Source organism: Lutjanus erythropterus, chromosome 24, assembly GCF_056507025.1.
Source record: "Lutjanus erythropterus isolate fLutEry1 chromosome 24, fLutEry1.hap2, whole genome shotgun sequence".
Classification (NCBI taxonomy): Eukaryota; Metazoa; Chordata; class Actinopteri; order Lutjaniformes; family Lutjanidae; genus Lutjanus; species Lutjanus erythropterus.
Genome location: NC_139340.1, coordinates 17,266,493 through 17,292,852, shown reverse-complemented (window position 1 = coordinate 17,292,852; position 26,360 = coordinate 17,266,493). Strand labels below are relative to the sequence as shown.

Below are 26,360 nucleotides of genomic sequence, written 5' to 3'. Positions count from 1 at the left end.
CCTGGTATTAACCTGTGTGTCCTGGGTGGTCTAATCACAAGATGTGCTTTTCCACATGTGTCTCAAATGACCAGTTGTGATCATATCGCACTTCCCTCTGTATAATCTGCACCAGAAAGAGGACGTTTAACAAAGCCAGGAAAGTTTTATTTAAGCTTTAAAGCTCATCGGACTGCTAGCTGCATGGCTAACTGAGCTGACTAGCTAATGGTAGCTGTATTTAGTGGTTATTTTAGAAACAGGTTAAGCTTTCTGTCCATCGAGAAACTCCATAAATCACAGAGTCGATGCAAATGAGCACGTACTTCGGCTTGTGCAGAGGACGTCAGTTGAGTAGGCGGTCTGTCAGTGAGGCACAGGACACATTAATTTATGTAACTGTAAGTTTTATTTTGAAAGTCTGCAGATTTTATGACGTGTTCGCATCCACGTAGACACCTGCTTTAGCCTATTAAGAAAAGTTACTCTGAAGACTCTTTAGGTGACAGCGTCTGTGGCAAAACTGCAAGACTGCAAGTGATTATTTAAATCCTGAATGTGGACTATTTTTGAGACAAGGTCAGAACAGACTGTCATATATTCTCCGTCTCTCGCTCAGTCATTTATAGGTATGCAGATTTCCTCAGCAGGAGGGAGGAGCAGAGGAAAGAGGAGTGGTGTAATCACTCCAGAAACTTTGACAGGTGTGTGTGTGTATGTATGTGTGTGTGTGTAAGAGACACAGTCAGACTGGGAGGGTTTGGAAACACAAATGACGAGATCAGGATGAGGCGGGCGAGACTCTTCTCTCTACCTGTCGAGATGAGGACAGTCAGGGAGGAAGAGGAGAGCGGACAGGGGGACGGGATGAAGGAATGCACGGGAAAACGGGAATATGGAGGGAATCCGTTTGTGTGCATCTCACTGGAGGAGATGGAGAGCTACTACAGATACAGCCAGTGCTGCCGACGGCTGCACAGTGAGTTTTGCAAGGACGTGTGCGAGTTTTGCGCGATTAAAATCTCATGTTGAATCAGAGTTGGGAGGGAAGTCATGACTGTTTCTTTGACTATGAAATACTGTATATTCTGTGCTCGTATGTGCAGAATTTAGATGCATTAGTTTAGTACATCATTGTAATATCAATAATCTGCAAATGCTGCTGCTTCTCTTAGTTGTGGTTGTTTGCCTCATGATGATCACATGTGATTTTCCATTGGACCAGCCTCTGTTCTTTGAACTATTTGTGGTCTTTCTGAAGCAGAGTCAGGATATCAGAGAATTTCTGTATAAGTTACTGACTGATTCAATTCAGTTTTATTTAAATATTTGATCCCTTGGTCATGAGATGTGTTTTTCTTCTGCCTCTTCAATCCTTCCATCAAATCCTTCATAGCCCCCATTGTTTTTTTTTGTTAGAAGAGGTGATGATCACATCCAAAAATGCCAAGTTGTCCTGGAGTTTGAGTCGAGCTTTGTGCTTGACAGAATCACGCACCATCAGTCGTGCACAGCTGTCAGTATCCCAGCTGTTGGAACTAGGGCTGTGTCAAATGTCATTATTTAACATTCAGAGCCTCTGTTGAGGTTTTCAAATGAAGCTTTCAGTGTCTGTTGTCATATTTTATGACAAAAAGAAAGATGTTAAAATTATGGGTCACAGAACAGGTTTCTCCTGTGTTTTTGTATTATGTTTGTCTATATGGAAAAGAAGCATGGCAATGACGAGATGTATCATATAGGGGGGAATAACCTAAAAATACTGAGATATTATTTATAAACCATATCATCCACCACTAACTTTATCATAAAGTAGCCTAACCTTCGTCTGTGACTGTGCAAAAACACCAGATTTAAACAGAATGAATGATGCCAACTAACTATTCAGAACAAACCATAAACTGAGGTAACCTCTGGGCTTTGCTGGTCATGTGGATAATGTATCCTTGGCTGTCAGGAAGCTCTTTAGATAGGATATAAAGCTGCAAAAGCAAACACTGAGCCTGTGATAAAAGTCTCATGTGTCCCATCATACAGGAGGACAGTGAAGTACATGTGGGAAAAAAAGAGTAGAATACTACTACATCCTTATTTACTCAAGGTGGTGCAATAATAAGGTGCCATAATTATCTGACAGCCTGTGTGTGTGTGTGTGTGTGTGTGTGTGTGTGTGTGTGTGTGTGTGTGTGTTTGAGAGAGAGGGAGAGAGACAGAGAAAGGAGGAGAGGTGTGTGTGTGTGTTTCTGCATTAACAAAAGACTGCTGAGTATTTGTACACACTGATCACACAGACGTCTGTGTGCACGTGAGGACTGAGCAGCGTGCGCTTGAAGATTTTCAGATTTTTGGTGGCTGTCAGGTCTATTCTGGTCTGTTTCCTGTGGGCTTTGGTCTGTTTTTAGACATGATTGGTGTATTTTTAGTCAGATCTATTCTAGAAAGGCGGTGTCACACAGACAGGTGCTGCATTTCTGCTCTTGATCTTATTTTCCACCTTACTGCTGCCATATATTCCCCATATCTTGATAGTTTAGATAGAGATAAAGATATAAAGAGTTTTAATGTTTTTTTAAAGACATTTTTAAATGATGAGCTGCATTAATGTCTTTTGTGTCCTGAGTTCAATCAACTTTTAAGTTAAATCAAATCAAAGATTTATGCTGTAAACCCCCTCAAAATCACTTTTTTAAAAAATAAAAAAAATGTTATTGGTCCTTATAGCAGGACAAAATACATATACGAGGACTCATTTTAAAGGCGACTTGTTATACATGCTATAGTTTGTGAAAATGAACTCACTGTGGGATTAAATTTTGTGGGAGCTGGTGAGCTTTTAGTTTGTGAAATCACTGGTGTCCCTAAAACAACCACAATGGAAGCTGGTGGATTTTAACAGGTTGACCTGCAGAATTCCAGCCACTGTGAATAAGCTGAATAGATTTGGCGTACGACCAAAGCGCTGTGGTTTTTTTGATGGTCAGCTGTTGTCTTCTTTGTTCCTTCCTGTGGTGATCCATCGTGACAGATGATGGTCTCCCCCTTATGTGTCAAAACTTCCTCTTTCATGAGTTTTCACATGATGTTGCGACCTGTTTCCCATCATTTTAACTGTCTTTCCCATCATACCGCTCTCAGTGTGACACTGCTGACTGAAAGTCCCTGCCGGCTGTCAGCTGAGTTGTTGATGTGAGTGACCCCCGAGTCTTCCACACACAAACACTCCTCTCCTTCAAGTTCATTGTCCTCATCCTGACCAGAGAAAACAACCTCAAACTGTCTCCTTTTATCAGAAACATACAGTCCTCTCAATCATTTTTAACTAGTGTTTTTCCCTCAGTGCTCATACAGCAGGAGGTTGCAGTGTTTTATCTGTTTTTCTGGTGTTGCCAGAGTGCTGCGAGTTACAGTAATCAAAGCATCAGACTTAATATCTAATATTTTAAAACTGTCATGATGCATTTAGGCTCAAGATTTTCCTAACTATTGCAGTTTCAGGAGGGTAAATTAGTTCAAACGAGTAGCAACGTGACCTTGGGCAGTGTGACAGTCTGGATTACCAACGTACATCTTGGTCAAACAGTTAATCTCACCTCCAAAACTCACTTAAACCACCAAAACACCTCACACACGTCTCAAAATAAGCTCCATAAGGACCACGACACTGGCAGCGATTCTCATTCAGAAAGCACACGTTATCACTCATAACACACTGACCTAAAAGACAGGCACGTCAGTACTTAAGTATATATTTTGTTATATTTTTTCCATAAATTTTTCTTGTGAAAAATTTAAGTTGAAACAACAAAAAAAATCCAGAAATTTCAGGGATTCTAAAGTAATTACAATTATTGCAATAATTCTTCTTCCTCTCATTTGTCCTCCATGCAGTCTTCCTCTCCCTGACACTAATTTTATTAGAAATGTTGCATTTAAAAATGTGCAGCAGACATATGGTGTTCTGCAAGAAGTGGAATATGAATGAGAAAAGAGGAAAATCTTGTTATTGAATGCATTTCGTGCAAAAGGAATGAAACCTGATCCACAGTTCGGTCCACAGAGACTTATGTTTTGCTGACTGTGTGACTTTGAATGCATATTAGCAATCGAAAATAACTGTAATGTGTCCTTCAGCACCGCTTTAAACAACATGTTATAATGAGCATTTGATGATTTATCAGGAGTTGCAACGAAATGAGGAGAGAATTATTTGTTCTGTCTCCTCCTGTTATTGGCAGCACAGTTATGCAATAATAAGTTGATCATGTCATGGTGCAGTAATCCTCAATCAAACACAATGTCTTTCCAGCCAACTTTATGAAAGGGTTGTGCCGGATGTGAGCCTTTGTTGCAGTCTGTGCCACACGGGCCTTACGCACTCATTAATCAGCTGATGTCATCACAGCATCGCAGCTCTGCTGCATTTGTTTTATTGGGTTTTATCAGAACAAGTGGGCGTCGACCATCAACAAGGTGCTCAGTCATCGTCATTATCAGCTGGTTGAGGTTTGCATGTTGTAAAACAATAACTAAACCTTGTGACAGCTCTGTTACATGTGTAAAGCATGAGTTTAAATGTAGCCGTTGTGATTGGCTATAATTTTTTATGGATGTTTGAGTTCCCTATTTTAAAATCAGTCAGCTAGAGGTGATAGTTATTACATGAAACTTGCACAAGTAAACAGGAATCACTTCTCCCCTGACAACAATGGAAAAACCCTTCAAAAACTCCTGAAATCTCTTGGATCATTTTGATCAATTTCTCTACCGTCCGCCAACTGTGTCACTGCTCAGAAGAAAGTGTGGAAGGAGCGGATGAGAGTCAGGTGCTTCACATAAGAATAAACATACACAACAAAACTAGGGAATATTTATAAAAGAAATAATTGAAGATTGAAAGGAAATCCACTAGATGTTAAGCCTAAGCATCGGGTGTCCTGGAAGTTCCCTTACAGGACTACAGGATTATGTGTTTGACTTAAGGGTGAACTGTCCCTTTAAACTGGAAACTGTCATTTAGAGAGAAACAAAGACAGAACCCTGGTGGACATTTTTGTCAAAAGAACTGCTGTTACGTCCATGATTCAAACTGTCCACTTGTTCACACCTGGTTTTGTCGTCCTACGTTTCCTTTTCTGCTTGTTTCAGCCTGTGACTCATTTCTCAATTGGTGTCTTCCTGTTTACGCTCCGGACAGCCAATCGTGTTTGATCCTGCAGCGGAAGGAATCAATAGTGTTTGCCGACACAGACGCGCGGGGGGAAAGTCTCAAATAAATAATTCAAGCCGGGAGTTATTCTAGCTGGAGTCTGCGCCACATCCCTCACACACACACACAGGTCTCCTTTACATCCCGGAGACACACACACTTGCAGTCTGCTCTGCATCCCACAGATGCTCGTTCACACGTCGGCGAGTATTTTTAAGTCAAAGTTTAGACTTTGAAGACTTTAGCAGCTTTGCACTGTGTCATGTTACACTGGATTTGGACTCGGGCTTGTTTCTCTCCTTTCTTTGTGTCCATATGTGCAGAACACACACACACACACACACACACTGCATTCTTATGCTTCTCTCTAACTGGCAGTTGGTATTAGTAGCGGTATTAATGGCCAGGCATGCTGGTGGCACTGGTACGTTATGTTTGAGGCCTATAATAAATTAACCTCTTTGCAGCTTCTGTGTATTTGCACGTATCAGAGAGAGTGAGTGTCACAGAAATTGTTTGATTTTTTATTAGAAAAGAAAAGATGTGATCTTGGGCTATATATTGGGCTGCATAAATACAATTTGAGTTAACCTGAATTGTTGATATCTAGTGCAATGTGTGGAAAATCTTGCAACAGACCAGCAGAGGCCACTCTTCATTGCTGTTCATTTGGAAGCTTGTCATTGCCACAAAATGTCAGTTACAGTGATATTTATAAGGTGTAAGCAGGTTGCGACAATTTTGGTTAATGTTGAAAATGAAACTGAACTAACTGATGAAAATATGGAAACCGAGGTCATCATCAGAATTCGTATGACTTAACCTGTGACTTGCTTAACTTGAGCAATGACTCGACCTGCAATATCCAAACCACAGAACCCTGCAATTGTTTGATAAAGGAAAAATGTGCGACAAAACAGCATTATTGATATGAAGTGATGTAGCGCCGCAGGCCTGAAAATCTTAAGAAGAGAAAACATGTTTGTTTGGTGCAGACCCCAAATGGTAAAATACACTTAAAATGATGCTTATAAAAAAAAAAGAAAATAAGAACAATCTGCATGATGCTCTGTGAAAAAATATTGCTGAGATACAACAAAAAAGATGCATAACACACATCATACATACGAGTTAACGCCTTAAAAGTGCAGCTGCTGTAATAAAGTGTAATTATTAATATTCCAGAGTAATTCAGTTGTACTGTGAGTGTTGAGGGTGGAGCTGTAAATCATCCAGCAGTGGGTGAAACTGTTGGAGGATAAATGAGCAGGGACAGGAAATGATCCATTATAAACTCTCTGCCGTTTCCTGTCTCACAGCCAACGTGCTCTATCATCTACATCTGGCATTAAACACACGTACATCCACATGCACGCCATAATGGACCTGCATTCTTCCATTCAGATCTTCTTAAATCCTGACCTGTCCTCAGATCCCTTCATGTATTGATAATCTCAGGCTAGACTGAGAAATTCATCTTTAATTTAGCCTTAATCTAATTCTTAATCTCACACATCGCTGTGTGCATAATCTCTTCTATGAGTTCTACTACAGAGACTCTGTGATATTACTATGTTTTAGTAACACAGGGGATGTCAACCCCTGATGATAAAATTATTCCAGCCAGGATTAATCATGTGTCCTATTTTGACTCTATCTTAAAATCCCAGCTGTGATTGGATGGATGGACAGATCTGACTTAATGTAGGTAGTTGTTGATGTGCACTTTTTATGCGGGAGGTCAGATAATCATCTTTGCAAGTTAAACCACTGTGCAAGTTAATAAAATAACTCTACATAACTCCACACAGACAGATTGAGTGAGGGGCTTTCCTTAGTGTGTGTGTGTCTGTGCATGTGAGCATGGATTATCCCCTTTCTGCTGGTCAGCAGTGTCTGAACATGAGTCTGATTCTCCTTGATCTTAAATCAGCCCCTCTCTGAGGTGTAACTCTAACAAAAGTGAGGCAGATATGTTATAAGCAACTATATGTTAGACTGTTTTAAATAACCAGTTCTAACATGACTTAAAGGGATAGTTCGGATTATTTGAAGCGGGGTTATATAAAGTACTTAATCCATAGTCAGTGTTTTACCTACATAGATGGTGATCAGCAGGCTCCCAGTTTGGAGAACAAGCAGTACTGGTGTCGGAAGTTAAACAAGTGTATGCTAGAATTAGAATGTTTTCACACCTTTTCTTTTCTGTGAGACAGCCTTTTCTCTTGAGAAAATAAGTCAAATATTGCACTTTCCAAACCAACCAAACTCCATAAGAAAAATCAGTAATTTTATCTCACAGAACGCCAGTGTTGCTCGTCTACTTCTGCCTTGATTGGTTAGTGTGTTTGTGTTATTGTGTGACTTTGGTGTTTTAAAAGCATAGTTTGGATTCACTTAAGGCACACAGTAACACGAACAAACTAACAGATCGAGGCAGCGATAAACCGGCAACTCCTCTGCTCTGCAGAGTAAAACGACCGATTTTGTCAATGGATTTTGGTGGGGTTGGAGAGAATGATATTTGGCTGACATGTGGGCAGTTTCCCGCCAGAAAGTGTACTTGTTAGGGACAAAACAAAGACAAAGGTTGAAGCAGCAGAAGCTGAGATGTGTTAACTTATATACCTATGAGTCAAGCTCCAAAAATGAGTTCATGAGTCACTTAAATGCCTCGATTTGTTCAGGCTAAAGACGCAGAATTAGGAACGTTTTTACTGCTTGTTTTACAGGCTGGGAGTGTTGAGTTTTAGATGTGAGGAGTGACTGTCTTCCTTGTTCTTGTGAAGCAGCAGAATGACAGTTTAAATGTGTGTGTGCTCCTCAGCAGGGCTGCATTTTATGAATCGAGCTCCTGAGGGTCTGTTCACATTTTCACCAGTCCAACTTCTCACTGTCTGTGTGTGGCACACTGGGTCCCCCTGCTGTCCTCACTGCCTTTGTGAGTGTGTTAGTGTGTGTGTGTGTGTGTGTTTTGCGAGTGTGAGAAAAGCAGAGGAAAACAGCAAGAAAGAGGCCTCTGATCCCTCTGGCATAAACATGAGTCTTGTATTTGAATTGTGCGCAGTACACACATAAATCAGGTTTACTTTGCATTAACAGGGCTCCAGTGTCTACATGGAGACAAGTGGACATTTGAGCCCTGCAGTGTGCAAGCTGCTTATTTGTTTATTTCATGATTTGCATGATTTTTTTTTTGGTCTGGATGTATGTGCATACTCCTATTTGTGTTACTTTACATTAGCCTAAGATTTATTTCACAATTTTGCCAGTGTGGTGTGTTCAAATGTTTAATAAGATTTGGGATAATTGATACTTAAGAAAAGCAAAGATGAACTTCAACACAAATGTGACTCTAACAATGTAATAAAAAGTCTACACAGTACTCTATAATATCCTTGAACAGATACAGAAAATAGTGGAGCAATTTAATAAAATTGTCGCCACTTATACACAAAAACATGGGAAAACAGGGTCACTTATTCGCCTGTTTAGTCTCACTTGTGCATTTATATTTTTCATTGTGTTGAAAAGACTGAATCAGAGCGAGACATCCAGCAAACAGACTTTTAAAATGGATTAGTATTGGCTGAGAGATCCTTTTCATCTCAGCTGATTTAATCCATATTTCTTTCTGCCTGATGCACAAAACAAAGACATGTATTCATGCAGTAATCTAATATATCAACTAAATGTAATCAAACCACCCTGCAGACAGACTTGGAATGATGATAATGACCAATAATCATCATCATGTATTATGTATTATGTCATTATGTCATGTAAAGTCGCTGTGGTTGTATATTTTTGTTTTTAGACACTTCCCACAGTCTGTCACTTCAGTGTGTCGTCTCTATCAGTGAAAACAGTGAAATGTGAAGCTGGGGGGGCGGATCATGTGAAACTCCGCCTGCTGGCTGGCACAAATGAGGAGGGGGGAGGTGTGTGTGAGTGTGTGTGTGTGTGTGTGTGTGTGTGTGTGGGCTGCGCTGTGCAGTGACAGCTCAGTTCAGTAAGCGGCTGAAGCGGCTCCTCGGCTGTGGCGGAATGGACCGCCTGAACTTCCCCCGCGATGTCCTCTGACAGAATATGTGGAATATGTGTGTGAATGTGTGTTAGCAGTGTGAGTGTGTGTGGATCAAAGGGGGTGGGGGGGGTGTACATGTACCGGCAACACAATGGCTCTGAACCGAGTGTCTCAACTGTGCCACGATATCACCAGACTGTGGCTGCAACTCAAGATGATGACAGGTACAGTGTGTGTGTGTGTGTGTGTGTGTGTGTCTGAGGAAGTGTGAGAGGACAACCAAGACTGTTGTTAATATTTGCTAATGTTGTGTGTGTGTGTGTGTTTGGTGATTTTGTGTCTTGTGCGTGAATAAGTTTCATATAAAGAAATCCGACTGTGAGAATTCTGCAGGTGCTTCCCTCTGTGTGTGTGTGTGTGTGTGTGTGTGTGTATTCTTGTCCTGGTCCAGCTGTTATCATGTGAAACAGCAAACTGCAGTCCTTGTGTTTCATACTTGTCCAGTTTGTTAACATATAATCTACAAAGTCTTCCTGAAAGCTGCATCATTCATCGTTCTCTGCAGGATGAAGCTGCAGGACAGACTGAACTCGCCTTTTTATTTTTTCGTCTATTTAGACTTTTAGAAGTTTTTCCAGGCTAGTGTTTGATGAAAAGAACAATCCAAACTGTTTATTGGATATTCAATATTCTTTATGTTGATAGTTCATCCGAAAATGAAAATTCAGTCATTATCTCTCACCCTCAAGCCCCTCATCTCCCAAACAATGTAAGTAAATGGTGGCCAGTTTTTAAACGTAAATAAACAACTGGAAAAAAAGTCCTGACAGGCTGTTTGCACACCGTCAAAACACACACACACACAGTTCAGACAGTGTGCATGTGAACGTGGCTCCAAGCTAAAGATCTACAGTGAAGATTCAGACTAAAAACAAGGTGTAAATAACATTTATTTTAGTTGGCTTGTCATATCTGGGCTTTAGGAGACTTGGATTACACCAGACGAACAGTATGGAGGGATTTTATGTTTTTATTCTGTTGTTTTTTTTTTTTACGTTTGAATTTTGTTTTGTGGACTAAAAAGCGAAACCTGACCATCAATCAGCACAAAGTTGAGCGGATATTGACTGAACCTTCATCTTTGGGTGGACTATCCCTTTAAGAATAGTTTGAAATAGGAACGAAAACAGTGTAAATCAGCCCGAATGTTGACTTTTTAGCTGAAATCGTGATTACAAAAAAGAAAAAAGTAGTTTTATTAGAAAATAATTGTAAGATTAAGGACAATTGTAAATAATAAAACATGGGAAAAAGGTTCCAGAGCATCAACAGTCAGCTGATCTGATGCTCAGTGGAAGGTTGTTCCAGAGCTGAGGAGCCTCTGGCCTCCAGCTGTTGGACCAAGTGTTAGAGACTGAATCACCACTGTGTAACAAATGTGTTCGATTTTTATAAATGGATGTTATGGGTGTAAAACACGGTATGAATGAGCTCAATGAATGAACATGATGTGACTTTGTTCTCTACATTGATTTTGTCTCATCGCCCAAAGATGCTTTTTCCTGCTGAAGGCACTATAATCCATCAGACTCTTGCGTAACCCAATCTGAAGACAAAAGTGTGTATTATCCTCGGGCCCTAAGTGTGTGTTGAAGTGTGTTAACGTGCTGTTCGTCCGTCCTCGGTACAGTAACGCAGGCTGCAGAGAACACTGACAGCATGTTAATCACGTTCGTCCCCGTTAACGCAGTGTGTTTCCTCCTGTCAGTTGGGAGCGACGCTGGACAAAAACCTTTTCAGAGTTTGAATGTCAACATCTCCTCCCCCTTATTTCCACACTCTGTGTGTGTGTGTGTGTGTGTGTGTGTGTGTGTGTGTGTGTGTGTGTGTGTGTTGTTTAGTCAACTCCATCTCTTTAATTCAGTTTCTTTGTCTTGTCTAATGTGCAATAACAGCAAACCTGTGAACCACAGTGTTGATAATAATCCATCGAGATATTTTTCTTGGCTCTCTGCAGGCTTTTTCAGGTGTGTGTGTGTGTTTACACAGTGTGGGAGAGATGGAAAGTATCTGAGTACAAATACTTCATCATTGTACTAAAATAGATTTTTCAGGTATCTGTATTTTAGTTGAGTATTTCTTTGTTTTTTTAAGAACTTTTTACTTTTACTTCCTACATTTTCACACAGATATCTACTTTCTACTCCTTACATTTTCAAAAACAGCTGGTTACTTTAGTACGAGTAAACTTTAGTGTTAATGCAAGAGAAAAACAATGTAAAAGGACATAATTAGACCATTAAATGTGTGTGTGTGTGTGTTGCTGTGCAGAGTTCGTGTTTGTTTTACTGACAGATGGACTGATGAACCTGTGCAGTCTGCTCACACAAACACACAGAGGTCCTCAGTATCAAGGTATCAACCTTTCCCAGCGTTGTTTTGTGCCAAGTCCAGATTAGAAGTTAACAAGTCTCAGCTAAGCTCCCATAATGCAATCTGGGATGTGGATCCGTGTGTGTGTGTGTGTGTGTGTGCATTGGATTTAGAAGCAGCAGCAGTTGTTGTAATGTACCTTTCAGTCAATTTACTTTGTCCCCAAGAGTCATTCACAGCTACAGTTACAAACTGTATCAATACAGAACCAAGAGAACATGATCAATACACGGTGACCAGAGAGGAAAATTAGATTAAGTGGATGTGATGAATCTTTAATGCCCCCGAGGGCAGAAGGATGAACAACAAGACACGACAAATCAAACGTAATGATTGAAGAACTGCCACATCAATCATGCTAATACACAGACGGATTCATGTCGGTCTAGAGACTCAGCAGATACGAGCTGAAATCTATTTTATGATATATTTGACTTTGTTTCATCTGAATGTAAATCAATATTAGTGAGTCTGATTTATTGTAACTTTAAAGGGAATTACTCAGATTATTTGAAATTAAGTTGTATGTTGTGGGTCAAAAAGACGCACACGCGCCTTATGACGCTGCTGAAATCAACTCATATTGCTCTTGTGAAAGCTGTATGTCACCCTGAGGCGATGGGGCCTTTCATCGTGCCCTACATTTTTTAAGCTTTGAAGACAAGATCACTTTCTGTGGAGGATCGCTGACCTTTTGATTGTGACCTACTCAACTTTACCACAGATACAAAAGCACATCAAGTGATGAGGATCATGTTACTGTTTGTGTGCTTCAGTGTTCTCTATGAATATTACAATTGAGGTGGTTTTGTCAAAAGCACATCCACTTAAAGGAGAAATCTGTAATATATTTCCTGGAATAAATCATAAAAAGACCAGGATATGATGCCCAATTCCTGTTAATTAGACTTTATTTATGAGTCATGATAAATCATTAATAATCTTGTAGCGGGCGTAGATGTTTATAACGGTTAAATTGAGCAAAAATGTTAGTGGACTTTGGCAGGGAGTGAGATGGGCAGTCCAAAGTATTCTTAGAGCAGTGGGCTTTTGTTTTAAGAATAACGTGCTTAGCTTTACATGACTTGTTTTTGTCGATTTCTGCGTCCTGCAGCCTGCAGAGCAGAGGGAAAACAACTAGTTTCAACCATAAATTTGTATTTTAAATGGGATTTCAATCTATTTAATGTGCAGTCAGTGGCTCCAAATCACTATGTACAGAGCAATGCTGCATTTATGGAAAACTAAAGAATCATTTCTACCTTCTACCCATCCAAACCATCCTCCAGTGAACCCAGTGCCCCTCTCTGACCTTTAAGTCTATTATAGAAGATAAGTCTTGCTTCCAGTGCATGATGTCATTGTGTGAAAGAGTAGTGTCAAGTTTTTCCTACAGCTCAAAGTTTCTTTTAGGGCAAGTAAAAACACAGTCCTGCTGGATTCTTTTCTCTGTCATTTTCCCCTTTCTCCCCCACTCTGTCTTTCTCAGTTTTCATGTTCTCCTTTGTTCTGTGGAGTGTAATGACTGGTAGCTATGGCCAGAGGCGGCTAAAAAAAGGCTGCTGAGCTTTTACAGTCTGTTTTTTTTTTTTTTACTCTAATGGTGGAGGGAGAGAGGAAGGGACTGGGAGGAGGACCTGGATTTGAAACCCACAGGATTGCGACTACATGCTGTGTAGTTTAGTGCGTTGCACCACAGATGCCTCAGTGTAAATTTCCATAAATTTCCATGCAGACTGCAGGTCAGATGTGTGCACTTGGAACAGGTGAGGGTTCAGTGGCACAGATTTTTGGCGAGCACAAAACTCTCTCTTGGTACAGCAAGGTCACACCAGGCCAATCTGGCTGCTGCTTTGATATCAAATACCGACAGCACAGCAAAGTAATCCCTCTCTGCCTCGTGGATCACTAGCTCCAGTGCTCCGTGGTTGTATTTCTAATTTAAAGCCTCTGCATCGAGACATTTAAATCAATGCAGGCCACATTTCTGAAGATGAAATGAAATGAAAAATGCTTTTTTTGAACCCTTTTAGATCACAACCTCAATTATATTGTGCATCTGCTTTCCATTATATGCCAAAATAATACAGTATTCTTAACTTTAAAGCAAACAGTGAAAACTCCAGGAATAACCACTCACAACCAAGAAACAGTCAGGCTGTAGGCTCTGGGACGCATGGATGGATTATGAGACAGTGGGCCCTGGTGCATCTTATGTGCCTTATGCATTTCAACTTCTCTTTATCTTTACTTTGAGACCATACATATATTTTTGTTGTTGCTGTTGGCGTTAAAGATATTTGTGCTGAATAGCAGGAATTGAGTAAATTGCAGTGCATTATCCTTTATTTTTACATGATCTGACGCTGGGGAGCAGTAATTAATGCAGTGTGTATTTATTCACTCAAGAAGCACAACTCTTTGTCATCCTACATAATGGATTCTCAACTAAATGTTGCAGCAACCACCGAATGCCTCTGCATGGTTGCGTGTCTGTGTGTGTTGTGACGGCAGCGCAGACCGCAGACGAGGGGACAGTAAGTGTGTTGTTTGGCTGAGATGATGATGCCACCATCTATTCAGTGGAGCAGGGCTCAGTGCCAGTGACAGCGTCAGGCCTCAAGCCATTGTTATGGTCTTGTAACCGTTTCCATCACTTTCACCTTCTTGGCCTCACCAAGACACACATAGAGGATCAAACTTCAGCTTGAAGCATTAAAATAACAGGACCCAAAACTAATGCAGAAGCTGGGGAAGCTAAGCGATGTACTGCTGTGGAGAGGGTCAGCAGCAAAATGTATTTCTGTCACCTAAAAACTGCTTGTATGTAAGACAATATTCATTCTCTCCAAACCAACCAAACTGCATCGGCAAAATCAGTCATTTCACCCTGCAGAGCACAGGAGTTGTTGATCTACCGCTGCCTTGATTTGTTAGTTTGATTGCATTATTGCTTCTTGTAGGGTAGCAGCTACGCTCAAACAAAATCTATAGGCACAGGTGAATGTAAATTAATGCGGTCTCTCCTCAGTGACCTCTGATTATCCACTGACAGCTGAACAACCCAAACAATCAGGATTGAAGTCACATGACCATTTGCAATATTTTAATGTTTGTCTCCCTGCTGGTTTTCCTGATCCACACTAACTCAAGCTTTGGTTTGGGTATGGCTACACACACACACACACACACACACACACACATGCAGACATTCCAGGCCACTGTTGGACCTGTGACCCAGTTGTTGTTTGGCATGGTGTGTGTCCCTGCCAGTCCCTCTCCTGTGTGTGTGTGTGGGTGTGTGTGTGATTTACCCCACAGCAGTGACAGATGGGACTTTGGTAAACCCTCACTATAATGCCAGATAATAGAGCTTGGATTCCCTCACACACACGTGCACACAAACACACACACAGCTGTGGAGCGTCTGGCAAATCCTCGTTTCCCTACATGCAAATGCAGCTGACCGTCTCTCTGCTGGCATCTGATACCAACGCACCGACTTTTAACCCCGGACACACCCTCACCACAGACACACACACGCACACACACACAAATCTCAGTTTCTCCATCCTAGTGCCTTCAAGTCTACATTCCAAGTCGGTCCTCTACATTTGCTTCATGCCAGAGCAGCAGATGGAGAGCTGAAGGTCTCAGTGACGCCTGAGCGCTAGACGATGTCTGGATCCTCTAAGTCTAATGTTTTGATGCCGTATCATCAGGCAGCTTATAGGACATCCTCTAGTCAAGATCACAATTTATTCCTATGGCACTCACATTTTAGTGACATTAGTTGATTCTACTTAATTCTTCAGTTATTTTGTTTTGCAGTGAAATCCACTTGTTGACAGATGTTTACCAGTTGATATATATTTTACAAATGGATTTAGAAGTGCACTCAAGTCTGTCGGTCAGACAGATGATGCTGTATGTATAAGCAGAACTTTAAAATGTGCAGAAAGAGAACATATTATGCTCCGAGGTTTAAGCTCTAATGCTGGGACGCAGAGAGCTGAAGGCTTTCACTCTCTTTTCTAACTACATTTAGAGTTTCCACTGCAGCCTCGGCGGACCAGACTACATTTTAAAAGAAGAAAGAAAGCTTCAGGTTATTTGATCCCAGAAACAAATCTCTGAGAGATTTATGCTGTTATCAGTGGACCATGATGAGAGACGCCTGTTTCTTTCTACTGCACTGTGTGTGTTGGTGCACCTCCGTGTCCAGCCATGTCATGCTTGTTTTTGTTTGCGTAGTCCACAGCCGGGGTCCTCTGTGTGTGTGTGTGTGTGTGTGTGTGTGTGAGAGAGAGAGAGAGAACATCAGACAGCTCTCCAGCTTCCTGTGGCTTTGAACTTTGACCCTGGTGTCCACAAGCCATCTTTGAACTGAACACTATGTGTTTAGCAGTGAAACCTGCAGGAACATGAGTGCTGGACAAAGCAGCAGCAGCAGGAGGAGGAGACGGACACCGTGTCCATCAGTCTCGCATGCTTTAACTGTGTGTGATGGACTGTAGCTTCATGAGACTTAATTGGGCTGTTGCCTCTCTTTCACCCCCGAGGACCGACCTAACCAAACTGAGTCTTGTTTCACAAATTGAGTTTTTGCAGATTATATTGTGAAGAGTGTTAGCGGTAATCAAATCCAGACACAGACGCGCTGTATGCAGACTGTGTACAGTCTCATTGTACTCTGTGTAGGGTTAGAGATGCTGGGACAGATCAGTCTGCATGTTTCAAACCAACACTGTGTTTTTCTGGTATTTCAGACCACAGTGCTGTTAAAAGGCTGCTACTGTATGTTATTTAGTTAGACCAGTACTGACCTCATGATTCCAGCACACTGACTCATCAGTTTAACCCTAATGTTTGAGGGAGTCTGCAGGCAAAATACCATTTTCTAGACAAATATCATACATACAAGCAGGTTTCATTTAATAAGTAGGGGTATAAACCTGCTTTTGGTTGCTTGTTTCTGCTGTACACGGGAAACAAAAACCTGAGTTAGCAACCTGCACGCCGTCAAATCAAAGCAGTGGGAATACAATTTAAAATCTGGACATGATGGTGGAGATTGACTTTTTAAATTTGGTTTACCTGCCTCTTGATATTTACAGAGTGTGACAAGTGTGAATAAGGATTTTGACTAGGATTGTGGTTTTCTTGTTGTGTATTTTACAGTTTTGTAAAGAGTGGCACTGCTCTTGACCCCCCACCATGGAGAAAACACATCCAACAGTATCAGCTAGCACCAGGGCCAACACATTAAATATGTAGGCATGTGTAAAGAAACCCTGTCCTCCATTTCATCCTATTGAGACAAGAGCACCTCTACGCTCTTTTTTTTTTTCCGACTGCCTCATTCCCCTTCTTCGCCTCCTCCTCCTCCTCCTCCTCTTCACTATCTTTTCACCTCTCTAAATCCAGGGCTTATTCTCTCACGAACAGGCATTGAGCTGGAGACACTCGAGAGTGAGAATTAGTTTGTTGTTGAGTTTGTGTCATGTAATTCCTGAGAAAATGCATGAAAGTTATGATTTATCACAACATAATCAGGACATAATCCAGAGCAAAAAATGATTTGACAGTAAATCTAACTGCTGAATATAAAAACAGTCGTAAAACCAAAGTGAGCCTGATAAAATAGAGCTGAAGGGTGTAATATTATAATTTTAACGTGAATATTGTCGGGTTATGTGTTAGTTTGCCCCTCTGCTAAGCCTCTGTGAAAAAAAGGATGAATGAAATGGTGAAGGGGTGTCAGGGTTTGGGGGGAAGGGTACAAGGAGGCGGAGGGACATTCTTTCTAGGCCCCCCATAATCACTATTTGTGTTTGGCTTGCATTGCCCCACTTCCAGTGTGTGCATGTGTGCATATGTGTGTGTGTGTGTGTGTGTGTTATTTGGTGGGTAAGGGGGTTCACTTGCAGCCAATGGCGCTATAGTTTAATTTCATTCATTCTGCTGAGGACAAAGCAGTTTTAGAGTTTCAGCAGCAGTGAAAAGCAGCCCGACGCCTGAATGTCTGATATGTCTCCACCAGTCACCCGCATGGTTTGTTTCAACGTGATGAAATAAAAGTTTTTTTCCAGTAATATACACTATGTTTCCTATAACACCCCTAAAGTTCATTTATTGGATTACCTCTGTGAACTGTAGCCATACCAGTTAAGTGCTGGTTGGACTTGACACAGTCATTTAAAACTGTTGAAGCAGCACAGATTGGACCAAGTCAGTCTTTTGCAAGTCACAAGTTAACTCTCAAGTCTTTACACTCGAGTTCCAAATCAAAAACTTTGAGTTTCAGGTCCGAAACAGGTTGTAATGTAATGGTGACTTTCCAGCCTCATTGATTTTACAAAGTTACTGAGCTGTTAAGCTTATGTTAGCTAACCATGAGATCGTGCTGCATTTTATCTGCTGCTCTCAGCTGCAAGTACAAATCATTGAATCATTTAAGGTTAAAGTTTATTTATTAAGCATTAGACTGTATTTAAAACTTTTTAAAACTTGTTGAATTAAAACCCTGTTTCACCCATTGCAACCTGCTCTTTCCATCTGAGTGATAACAGGAAAAACACAGTGCGGACCAGCTGTTATTCAAACCCGCCCTGTCATTTTCCTGGCACACAGCTTCTGTGTCGACCTGTGTTTAAAACCCACAGCTCAGTGCCACATCGCACTTCTCGTGGGAAATCCCAAAGCAAATGTTAAAGCTTCCCTAAACTGCTGTAAAATGAATTACTCGCAAGATTTTGTTCTAAAGCTGCTCTTATTTTGAAATGATCTCCTGCTGATATCTTCAAAATGTGTATAATCTTGATAAAGCTTTTGTAATAGTTTGTAAATGGTGATTACCAACAGATAACAGAGTCAGAGAGCGCCGCACATGTCTGGCTGTGCTCCAGAGTTTCGGTCTTAAGCTGGAGCTTACAGTCTGACACACTGAACCGACAGCTGGCCTGGCGACAACACACTGAAACACACACCCTGACATATGACAACACACTTGCTCACACACAGCCTCAACATCTGAGCGTCTCTAAAACAGATCCTCGGCTCTTTTAAGCTCCGTGCATTGTGCACACTTTGCTTTAAGGCACTGTTATTCACATTTCAAAGCACATCCTCTCCTCCCATCTCTCTCTGCTCTCTCCTGTAGTATAAGTTAATTATAGCAGAGTTGCTGTTTTTGGTTAAATTACAGGCTGCTTGGCTTTGCTGGAAGCTCTGTGGTTTGTTAAATGTCTATTAAAGTGGACCTGTATTAGTGCCATGTTAACCATCTCTCCAAACTGTATCCCGCTTCAGATTTTACACTCTCTTCCTTTACTCCTTTCATTCTTTCATCCAAGCTTTGTTCTTCAGTTTGTTCCTGTTTTGCACAATTAACTAATTCCTTCTATAAATTCCTTACTCATTTCCCTCCTTCCCTGTTATTTTGCTCCTGTTTTTTCCCACCATACTCTTTTCTTCCTGCTGCTTCTCTCGTCTACTGCAAAAAAAATGTTTTGTCAGTGTGATATTAGTTTAGTTAATTAAACTTATTTGTATCAGTGACCATGTACAAAATGCATTTGTCTCAGTTTGTACCAGACTTAGCTAACTTTCTAATTTCCATCCATTTGGTTCAGGGTTTTTCTGTGTTTGAGTGAATGCACAGGAGCTGGATGGTTCCTGAGTCACTGCTCCGTCATCTTAATGTAATCCCATGATATCTGGTGCCATGCTCAGCGCCTTACTGGCATTATTACTGTGTGTGCGTATGTTGTGTCTCTCTGTAAAAAAATCCCCACAAAGACAGAAAAAACAGTAAGTTTGTGGACTTCATGGGGTCCCAGAACCGACAGCCCACCATATATGTGAGTCCGGACCCCACACGTTTAGAGACTTGGTTTAAGGGTGAGGGTTTGAATTAGATTTAAGGGAATGAATTTCATTCAAAACAGATCCTCACAAATATCGTAAAACATTGCTGAACACCTCCAGTATAAGAGACTCCCGCCTGACAACAGCGACACGTATTTTGTGTTGCCTGTTTAATGGCCGTACAGGAACTTAACAACAGCTGCCCCGCCCTCTCACACATGCTGCTCCGTGCTAAGTGTGGACTCCACATGAGACGTGAGACCTACTACAGTATGTGGTGTGAGTCACTGTCTAGCCGATGGTATGCTTACACACTGTGTAATACCGAGGATGTAAGCTCTTAATCTGTCAGGTGTCTTTCATCATATGGAGCTACCGGCCGCAGAACACAGCGGCGTCCTCTGTGCCAGATTTACGATTTCTAAGAAATGGCTAATAAACATGAGAAAGTGCAGTTTTCTTGCAGGGTATCTCTTAAAAGACAATATTTATGATGCAAATGTTAGTTATGTGATCACCTGCAGAATATTGCATTTGCATAGTGTTAGGTGACAAAAACACTTCAACACTGTTTAGACACCCTCATAAAAAGTGGTGAATTCTCCCTTTAATTTGAGCACTGAGAAACTTTGGGCTTCTCTCTGCAGAATGATATTTGCTCAAACATCGAAGTGACCTAACAATAAGCACAAAATATTTTTTTAGAGGAGTGGGTCTTTAAATATTTAGCATGCAGCTATAAAAGGTCTGTCTTATTTTTAATACTTTATTGCTGTGGAGGATTTGTTTGGTGGCTTGAATCTGAATCATATATATGCGTGTTTCATTATTTTCCTCATGCAGTTCTCTCTAGTTTTGCTCACCTTGCAGAGCTCTTGTGCTTATTGCTTAAAAAGTGCTCTATAAATACAAATTATATGTCCAAGTGCCAAGTCTCCAGTTCAAACATTCAAACACTCATTCAAAAGATTATTATTAGATTAAAACAAGCAATCTATCTTCAGTCTGTTCCAGAAGCTGGAGCCTTATCAGTGAGCAGAGCTGCTCCTGTCGGGGGTTCGGAGTGTCTCATGGCTCTTTTCTAAAATCAGAACAGTTTGCTTGGTTTGCACTTGGACGGTAATTAATGCCTCTGTCTGCCAGCGCCACCATACTGCTCTGAAACCTCGCCACACTTCCCCTCACACCAGCCTCGGTGCCAGCCTTTGTCTATATGCACAAACACACGCGCGCGTCTCAGCGATGCTCCTTTAAAAATTCTCAGTTTTTGTTCACAGATGCACACACGATCGTACGCAATTATTAACAGTTGTCGTCCACGTTTGGCATGCACGGGTCACACATGGGAACCGAGTGGATGGTGGCGCGGGAAGAGTGGTTTTTCTGTATCTCTATATTTCTGTGTCTACATGTCTCAGAGGACTAAATGAGATTACTGTAATCCAGCTTGACCGGAGCGAAGAGGAAATCCAAATGCTGTTTACTTCATCCCGTTAGTTAGTGTCTCTGCTTCACTTTCTGTCCTTTCTCCTCTGTGGATTGTTTCTCTGTCGCTGTCCTCTTTATGTACATCTCTCCTCCTTATTTACATAAATAAAAAATGAAGGAATTAATCATTCTTTAAATCATTTATTTGTTTGTTCATCATCCGTTCTTGAGAACTGGAACAAATCATGTCCTACCCAAAAAAAAACCTTTAAAAACTATTAATACCAACACACTAATTCCAATTTGTTATATGTAATATGATAATTATGCTTATGCTTTCATTTTGTTTGATTTATAAACTTGCTCTCTGCCAGAAATGCCCTCAGACAAGAATTCAAAACTTCACAAAAAGAATATGGGTGTTTTTAGGAATTAAAAAATACTTGTATAGCTTTAGGAAAGGATTGGACTGGGTCTGGACTTTGGTTTTCTTTTCAGCGTAGACGAGCCTAGCACGTTGCATTTGTAAGTACAGGAAACAGGAAACAAGAAAGTTGACTGAGGTATCACCAGGTACCAGCTTGCTCAACTGCAAAGGACTTCCAAGAATGCTGTCAGCTTTAAAGGGTGATAATATGTGATGAAGATGTGTTTTGGGACATTAGCATCTTATAAGTCTGTCCATCTGTCTCTCTTTTTACCTCAGATGACATCCTGCAGAGGGAGGATGGTCCGGTGTGTGCAGCAGAAATCGGCTCCGAGCTCCAGAAACAGTTTGCCATCCTGCCAGGTTGGTTTGATTTCTCTCTCTCTGACTGTTACACAGGGGATATGAACCGGGGTCAGCCTCTAACTTTAAATATAACTCTTGTTTTCTCATGTAATTGCACAACAGGGCAGGTGATAATTAATCAAGTTAACCAAATTTACGTTGCTTTTTCCATAAGCTTAACAAATGTAATTGAATGAAACAATGTAATGCTGTTAAATGATTGTTAGACTAACAGTGAAGTAAAGTGGTGACGTTTAGGATGAACTAGTGACCCCAGATGGATCCGGATGTTTGTTTCTAAATCAGCAGCATAGATTAGATTAGATTGGAGAATTGGGTTGTTGGTGTGAAAACATCCATAAACTAAAGAGGGGTTTTATGTAAGAATAAAGCAGCCAATCAGAGTAGAGCGGGTAATATCTTGACGTTTAAAAATATAAATATATGTACACACACATCGATGAACAGACAAACGCACACTTAGGGCCCTGTATTGGGTTACCATGACGATAACGCCTGTCCAGTGACGGCATGTTAATAATTCATCGCCATGATTTTCTCTGTAACTTGACTCACCAGAGAAAGAGAAGGCCAAGTGTATGTGTGTGTGAGGCTCTTTTGATTTTCTGTTTTTGTTTTACTTTTTCTCTCATTTTATAATGGAAAAATGTATAAAAACAATAAAATGATCTCTTTGATTATAGATTGGAACCCAATCATTTGTGATTGATAAATACATAATTATTAATCTGTTGTGTGTAGTGTAGAGTTGTGTAAAGTGTACTGTAAGTGTGCAATATATCATTTATACACCTTTGATTTAATGTAAAAGCATGATTTTACTCTTGTAGTCGGTTGAGGTGGAGCTTATTTTGCACCGTTTTGTGATGATTATTTTCATTACGGATTAATCTGCTGGATTAATCTGCAGATTATTTCCTCTAGAGCTGCAACAATTAGTTGATTTAATGGAGTAGTTGTCAACTATCAAATTAATTGCCAACTAAAGCAAGATATTTGAGGACATCACCTCGGGCTTTTGCAAACACAGATAAACATTTTTCTGACAATTTATGGACCAAACAACCACTTGAATAATCAGAAAAATTATTTGCAGATCAATCAATGAAATAAGAAGGTTAGTTGCAGCCCTAATTTTCTTTATTAATCAAATATAATGATTAATTTGTAAAAAAAAAAAAAAAAAAGAAAAAAAGTACTTGTTTTGTCCAACCAACAGTCCAAACCTTTTTCTTTTTAACTTCTTTGACATTTAATCATGAGTTTTCTTTTTATATGGGGCACATCAGTATTTTTCCCCAGCTGTCATATTAAACAAGTCCATAAAAAAGTCACTAACCTGTTGACGCTGTCCGGCTGTCCCTCCGACCTCTCTGTCCCCGTCTCCCTGACCTCTGTGTCTGCAGGGGGCCGCGGGATGAACGGCAGCCCCATCATCGTCCTCCCAGAGTTCCCGGCCTTCAACGAGCTGGACGAGGAGGAGGTCCAGAATGTCTTCGGCTACCTCACCAGCGTCCCCAGGTCGGCATCTCTCTCTCTCACACACACACACACACACACACACACACACACACACACACACACACACACACACACACACACACACCGTACAACAAAGAAAAGTGTGAATATAAATCTGGCCCGTTTGTGGAGCTGCAATACCAGGAGGAGCCAACAGATGGCAGCACAATACAAAAGGCCTGCCACAAGGAGAGAGTCACAAAGACATAAAGAAATGGATTTTTAGAGAAAATTAAAGATTGCAAAAGATCCCAAAAGAAGTGAAAATAAATGCTGAAAAAAAAACAAAAGAACAATTTTCTTGTTAAATTCAAATGATTTTAATCTAGATATATGCAATTGGCACTTAATTTTAACTATTTTTCAAAATTAAACTACCACAACAGCTCTTTACTCTGAAAGTAAGGTTTTAGGTGCAGCATTGAGGTTAAATTTCCCACAATTTTAATTTAATTTTGTTAATTCAATTCAAATTAAATCATCCTGTACACACCTCCTTTTCTTCTTTCTCCTCCTTTATTCCCTCCTCCGTCTCCCTGTGCCTCCTCCCTCTCACCTCCCCTTCCTTTTCTTTCACCTTTGCTTTATTGCTGAGTGCTGCACTCCCATCACACACACTCTTGCATTCACACACATAATTAAGGGGATGGAGATGTATGCATCTGTGTATATACTGTAAATGTACTTGTGTGTGTGTGTGTGTGTCATGGCGGCCTCCTTTTTTTTTTTCTTCTTTTTTTTCCGTGGCTCATCACCTTTCATATCCCACCTCCCCTCCTCCTCCTCTGAGTCCCTCCCTGTTTCTCCCCACCAGCCGTTTCCACCCAGCTGCCAATCGGCCGCACTCCCAGCTCTGATTGGCTCTGAGAGAACAGCAAGATGCTGGGCTCGGCTCTGATTGGCCGGGGGGCGGGACCGAGGCAGGTGGTGGAGGAGCGGAGGAGAAGGGAAAAGGAGGAGGGAGATGCTGTTTAAGGATGTGAACGGTCACCTCTCTCAATCTGCGGGCTGCAAACAGATGATTGTGGACGGATGCAGGAATTAGACAGTGACAACAGCGGAATAAGGACGATTTAAGGAGGAATGGATTATTTCCTGATGATGACAATGGGATATTAAGGATTTTTGCTCCTTTTTTTCTCCTGGAAAAGCAAAAATTCATTCATTTATGTGGCTGGAATATTTTCTCCAGTAGGGATGGATTGAGGATTTGCTGTCGCAGCGTTCACCGGGTAGTGTAGTGTGTTCGTTTTCTTAATTCGCCTGTGTGTGTGTGATGGTCATGAAATTTGGCTAATTATGACACGCAGATGGAGCAACTCAGCAGTATTCCTGTGTTGGCCCCACAGAGTGTGTATGTGTGCGTGTGTTCGTCCATTTTGCTTGTGTGTTTAGGTGTTAGGATGCATGTCAATTTGTGCAGCAGGACCTTTGCCGGAAATACTGCATGCTAACACACACACACACTGACACACACACATTAGCTTAATGAGGCCGCTACATATGGTACAGCCTGTGGAATGAATGGCAAAGATTTCCACACACACACACACACACACACATAAATGCAGAGCCAAGGTTGCCATGGTAATCACAAGGGTCTCTCTCAAAATCATCACCGATGACAAATGCTACAGTCTGCACAGAGGGTTTAACCTTTACTGGCACTGTTTTTTTAATGCCCCAAATTATATTTTATACTGTTTGGAAGAGCAGCAAAGGTATGCAAGGCTGTTTACACCAATACGATATAAAAAAAATAAGATTCTGTAGGTCATTATAATGAGAAACATGCTCAAAATAGTGACTTAGTATCTTAAAATAATGCCTCACAATAATGAGAAAATAATTTGAGAACGTGCCTCATTATTTTGAGATACTAAGTTTGTCATCATAATGACTTGGAGGATCTTTTTTATCACTTTATCTGCAGTCCCATTTTTATGCAGGTCTGATTATAGCTAACAAGAGGTTTATCTTAAAGTTCTAAACAGGCAGTGATTGAGAGCACTTCACTGTCCAGTCCTCCAATAGCCTGAGAACAAGTTTTATTTTTGTGTTAATACACAAAATCACATCACCTGCCTCGCTGTTTGAGAGACAAATGATCTCTGGGAAATGCAGTGCAGGTGTATCGTAGTAATGGGTGATTTGCACTAAAGGTGGAGAAATATTTGGTGTATTATGGTATATGTTTTGTGATTACAGATAGAGTTGTAGAGTTCACTCTCACCTCACTATGAGGTCACATAGAGGAGTCTGAGCTGATGTATAAGTCTCGACCTGGAATGCAAACACATACAGTCACACACACATATAAAAAAATGGCTTACTTTATGATAACATTGTGTGTTTCTCTCCTGCAGCGTTGCAGCATCAGGAGTGGGTTTCATCCTGGTCATCGACAGACGACTGGACCGATGGGCCGCCGTCAGGGCTACCCTGCTCCGCATCGCTGTAAGACCCTGTGTGTTTGTTTGCGTGTGTCATTTGCTGATGAAGGACCTCTGATGATAGCAGTTACGGGTGTGTGCGCGTTACTCCACACGTGCTAATGCTTATTTAAACATGGCTCTGAGAGTTCAGTCGCTGATGTCAGCTGTGTGTGTGTATAATTTGGTTTGTCACCACTTGCTGTAATGAATGTTTTGGTCTTTGGTGTGTGTCTGCAAGCTTGTACAAACTCTTCATTATGTGTGTGTGTTGTAGCTTAGTTAGACCGGGTTGCACCAACAAAGAATAATGAGTAAATCCAGGTTTAACAATCTTTGCTAGGCAGCTAAAACGTTTGTTAGCCCAGTTAGCGTGTTCATGATGGCTCAACAGAAAAGCTCTAATTTCTCCTCGTTTAAGAAAAACTTGTCGCTCACATTAATTGAGCAATATGGTCAAATGATAGAAGATTAAAAAAACAGCACAGAAATGAAGAGAGAGTCTCATAAAACTCAAATGTCCCTTAAATATTTTGCTCAAAGGGTAGCCATTTTCAAAGTTACACCTCCTCAAGTATAAGTTTAAAGTTAACACTGGGTCACAATTTAAATTGGAGCAGCAGGATTAAATGTAACCGAGGTTTATAGAAAAAACTGAAAGATTTAAAAAGA

General features: G+C 40.9%; 1 protein-coding gene across 7 annotated transcripts in view; it reads left to right on the top strand.

Annotated features, from left to right (window-relative positions):
• The window catches only part of mcf2la (mcf.2 cell line derived transforming sequence-like a), a 54,278-nt gene that overhangs the window by 5,516 nt on the left and 22,402 nt on the right, over positions 1–26,360 (top strand). For 3 of the 7 annotated variants that reach the window (XR_014769252.1, XM_084713370.1, XM_084713368.1), the window contains exons 1-4: positions 826–958; positions 21,649–21,732; positions 23,142–23,256; positions 25,623–25,713. Coding sequence is in view for 5 of the 7 variants with exons in the window: in XM_084713370.1 (XP_084569496.1) it covers positions 847–958; positions 21,649–21,732; positions 23,142–23,256; positions 25,623–25,713 (402 nt within the window). In the remaining 2 variants the exon portion in view is untranslated. Of the gene's footprint in view, positions 1–765; positions 959–21,648; positions 21,733–23,141; positions 23,257–24,210; positions 24,489–25,622; positions 25,714–26,360 lie in introns of those variants that run through there. The other 4 variants (XM_084713373.1, XM_084713372.1, XM_084713369.1 and 1 more) reach the window with 3 other exon arrangements.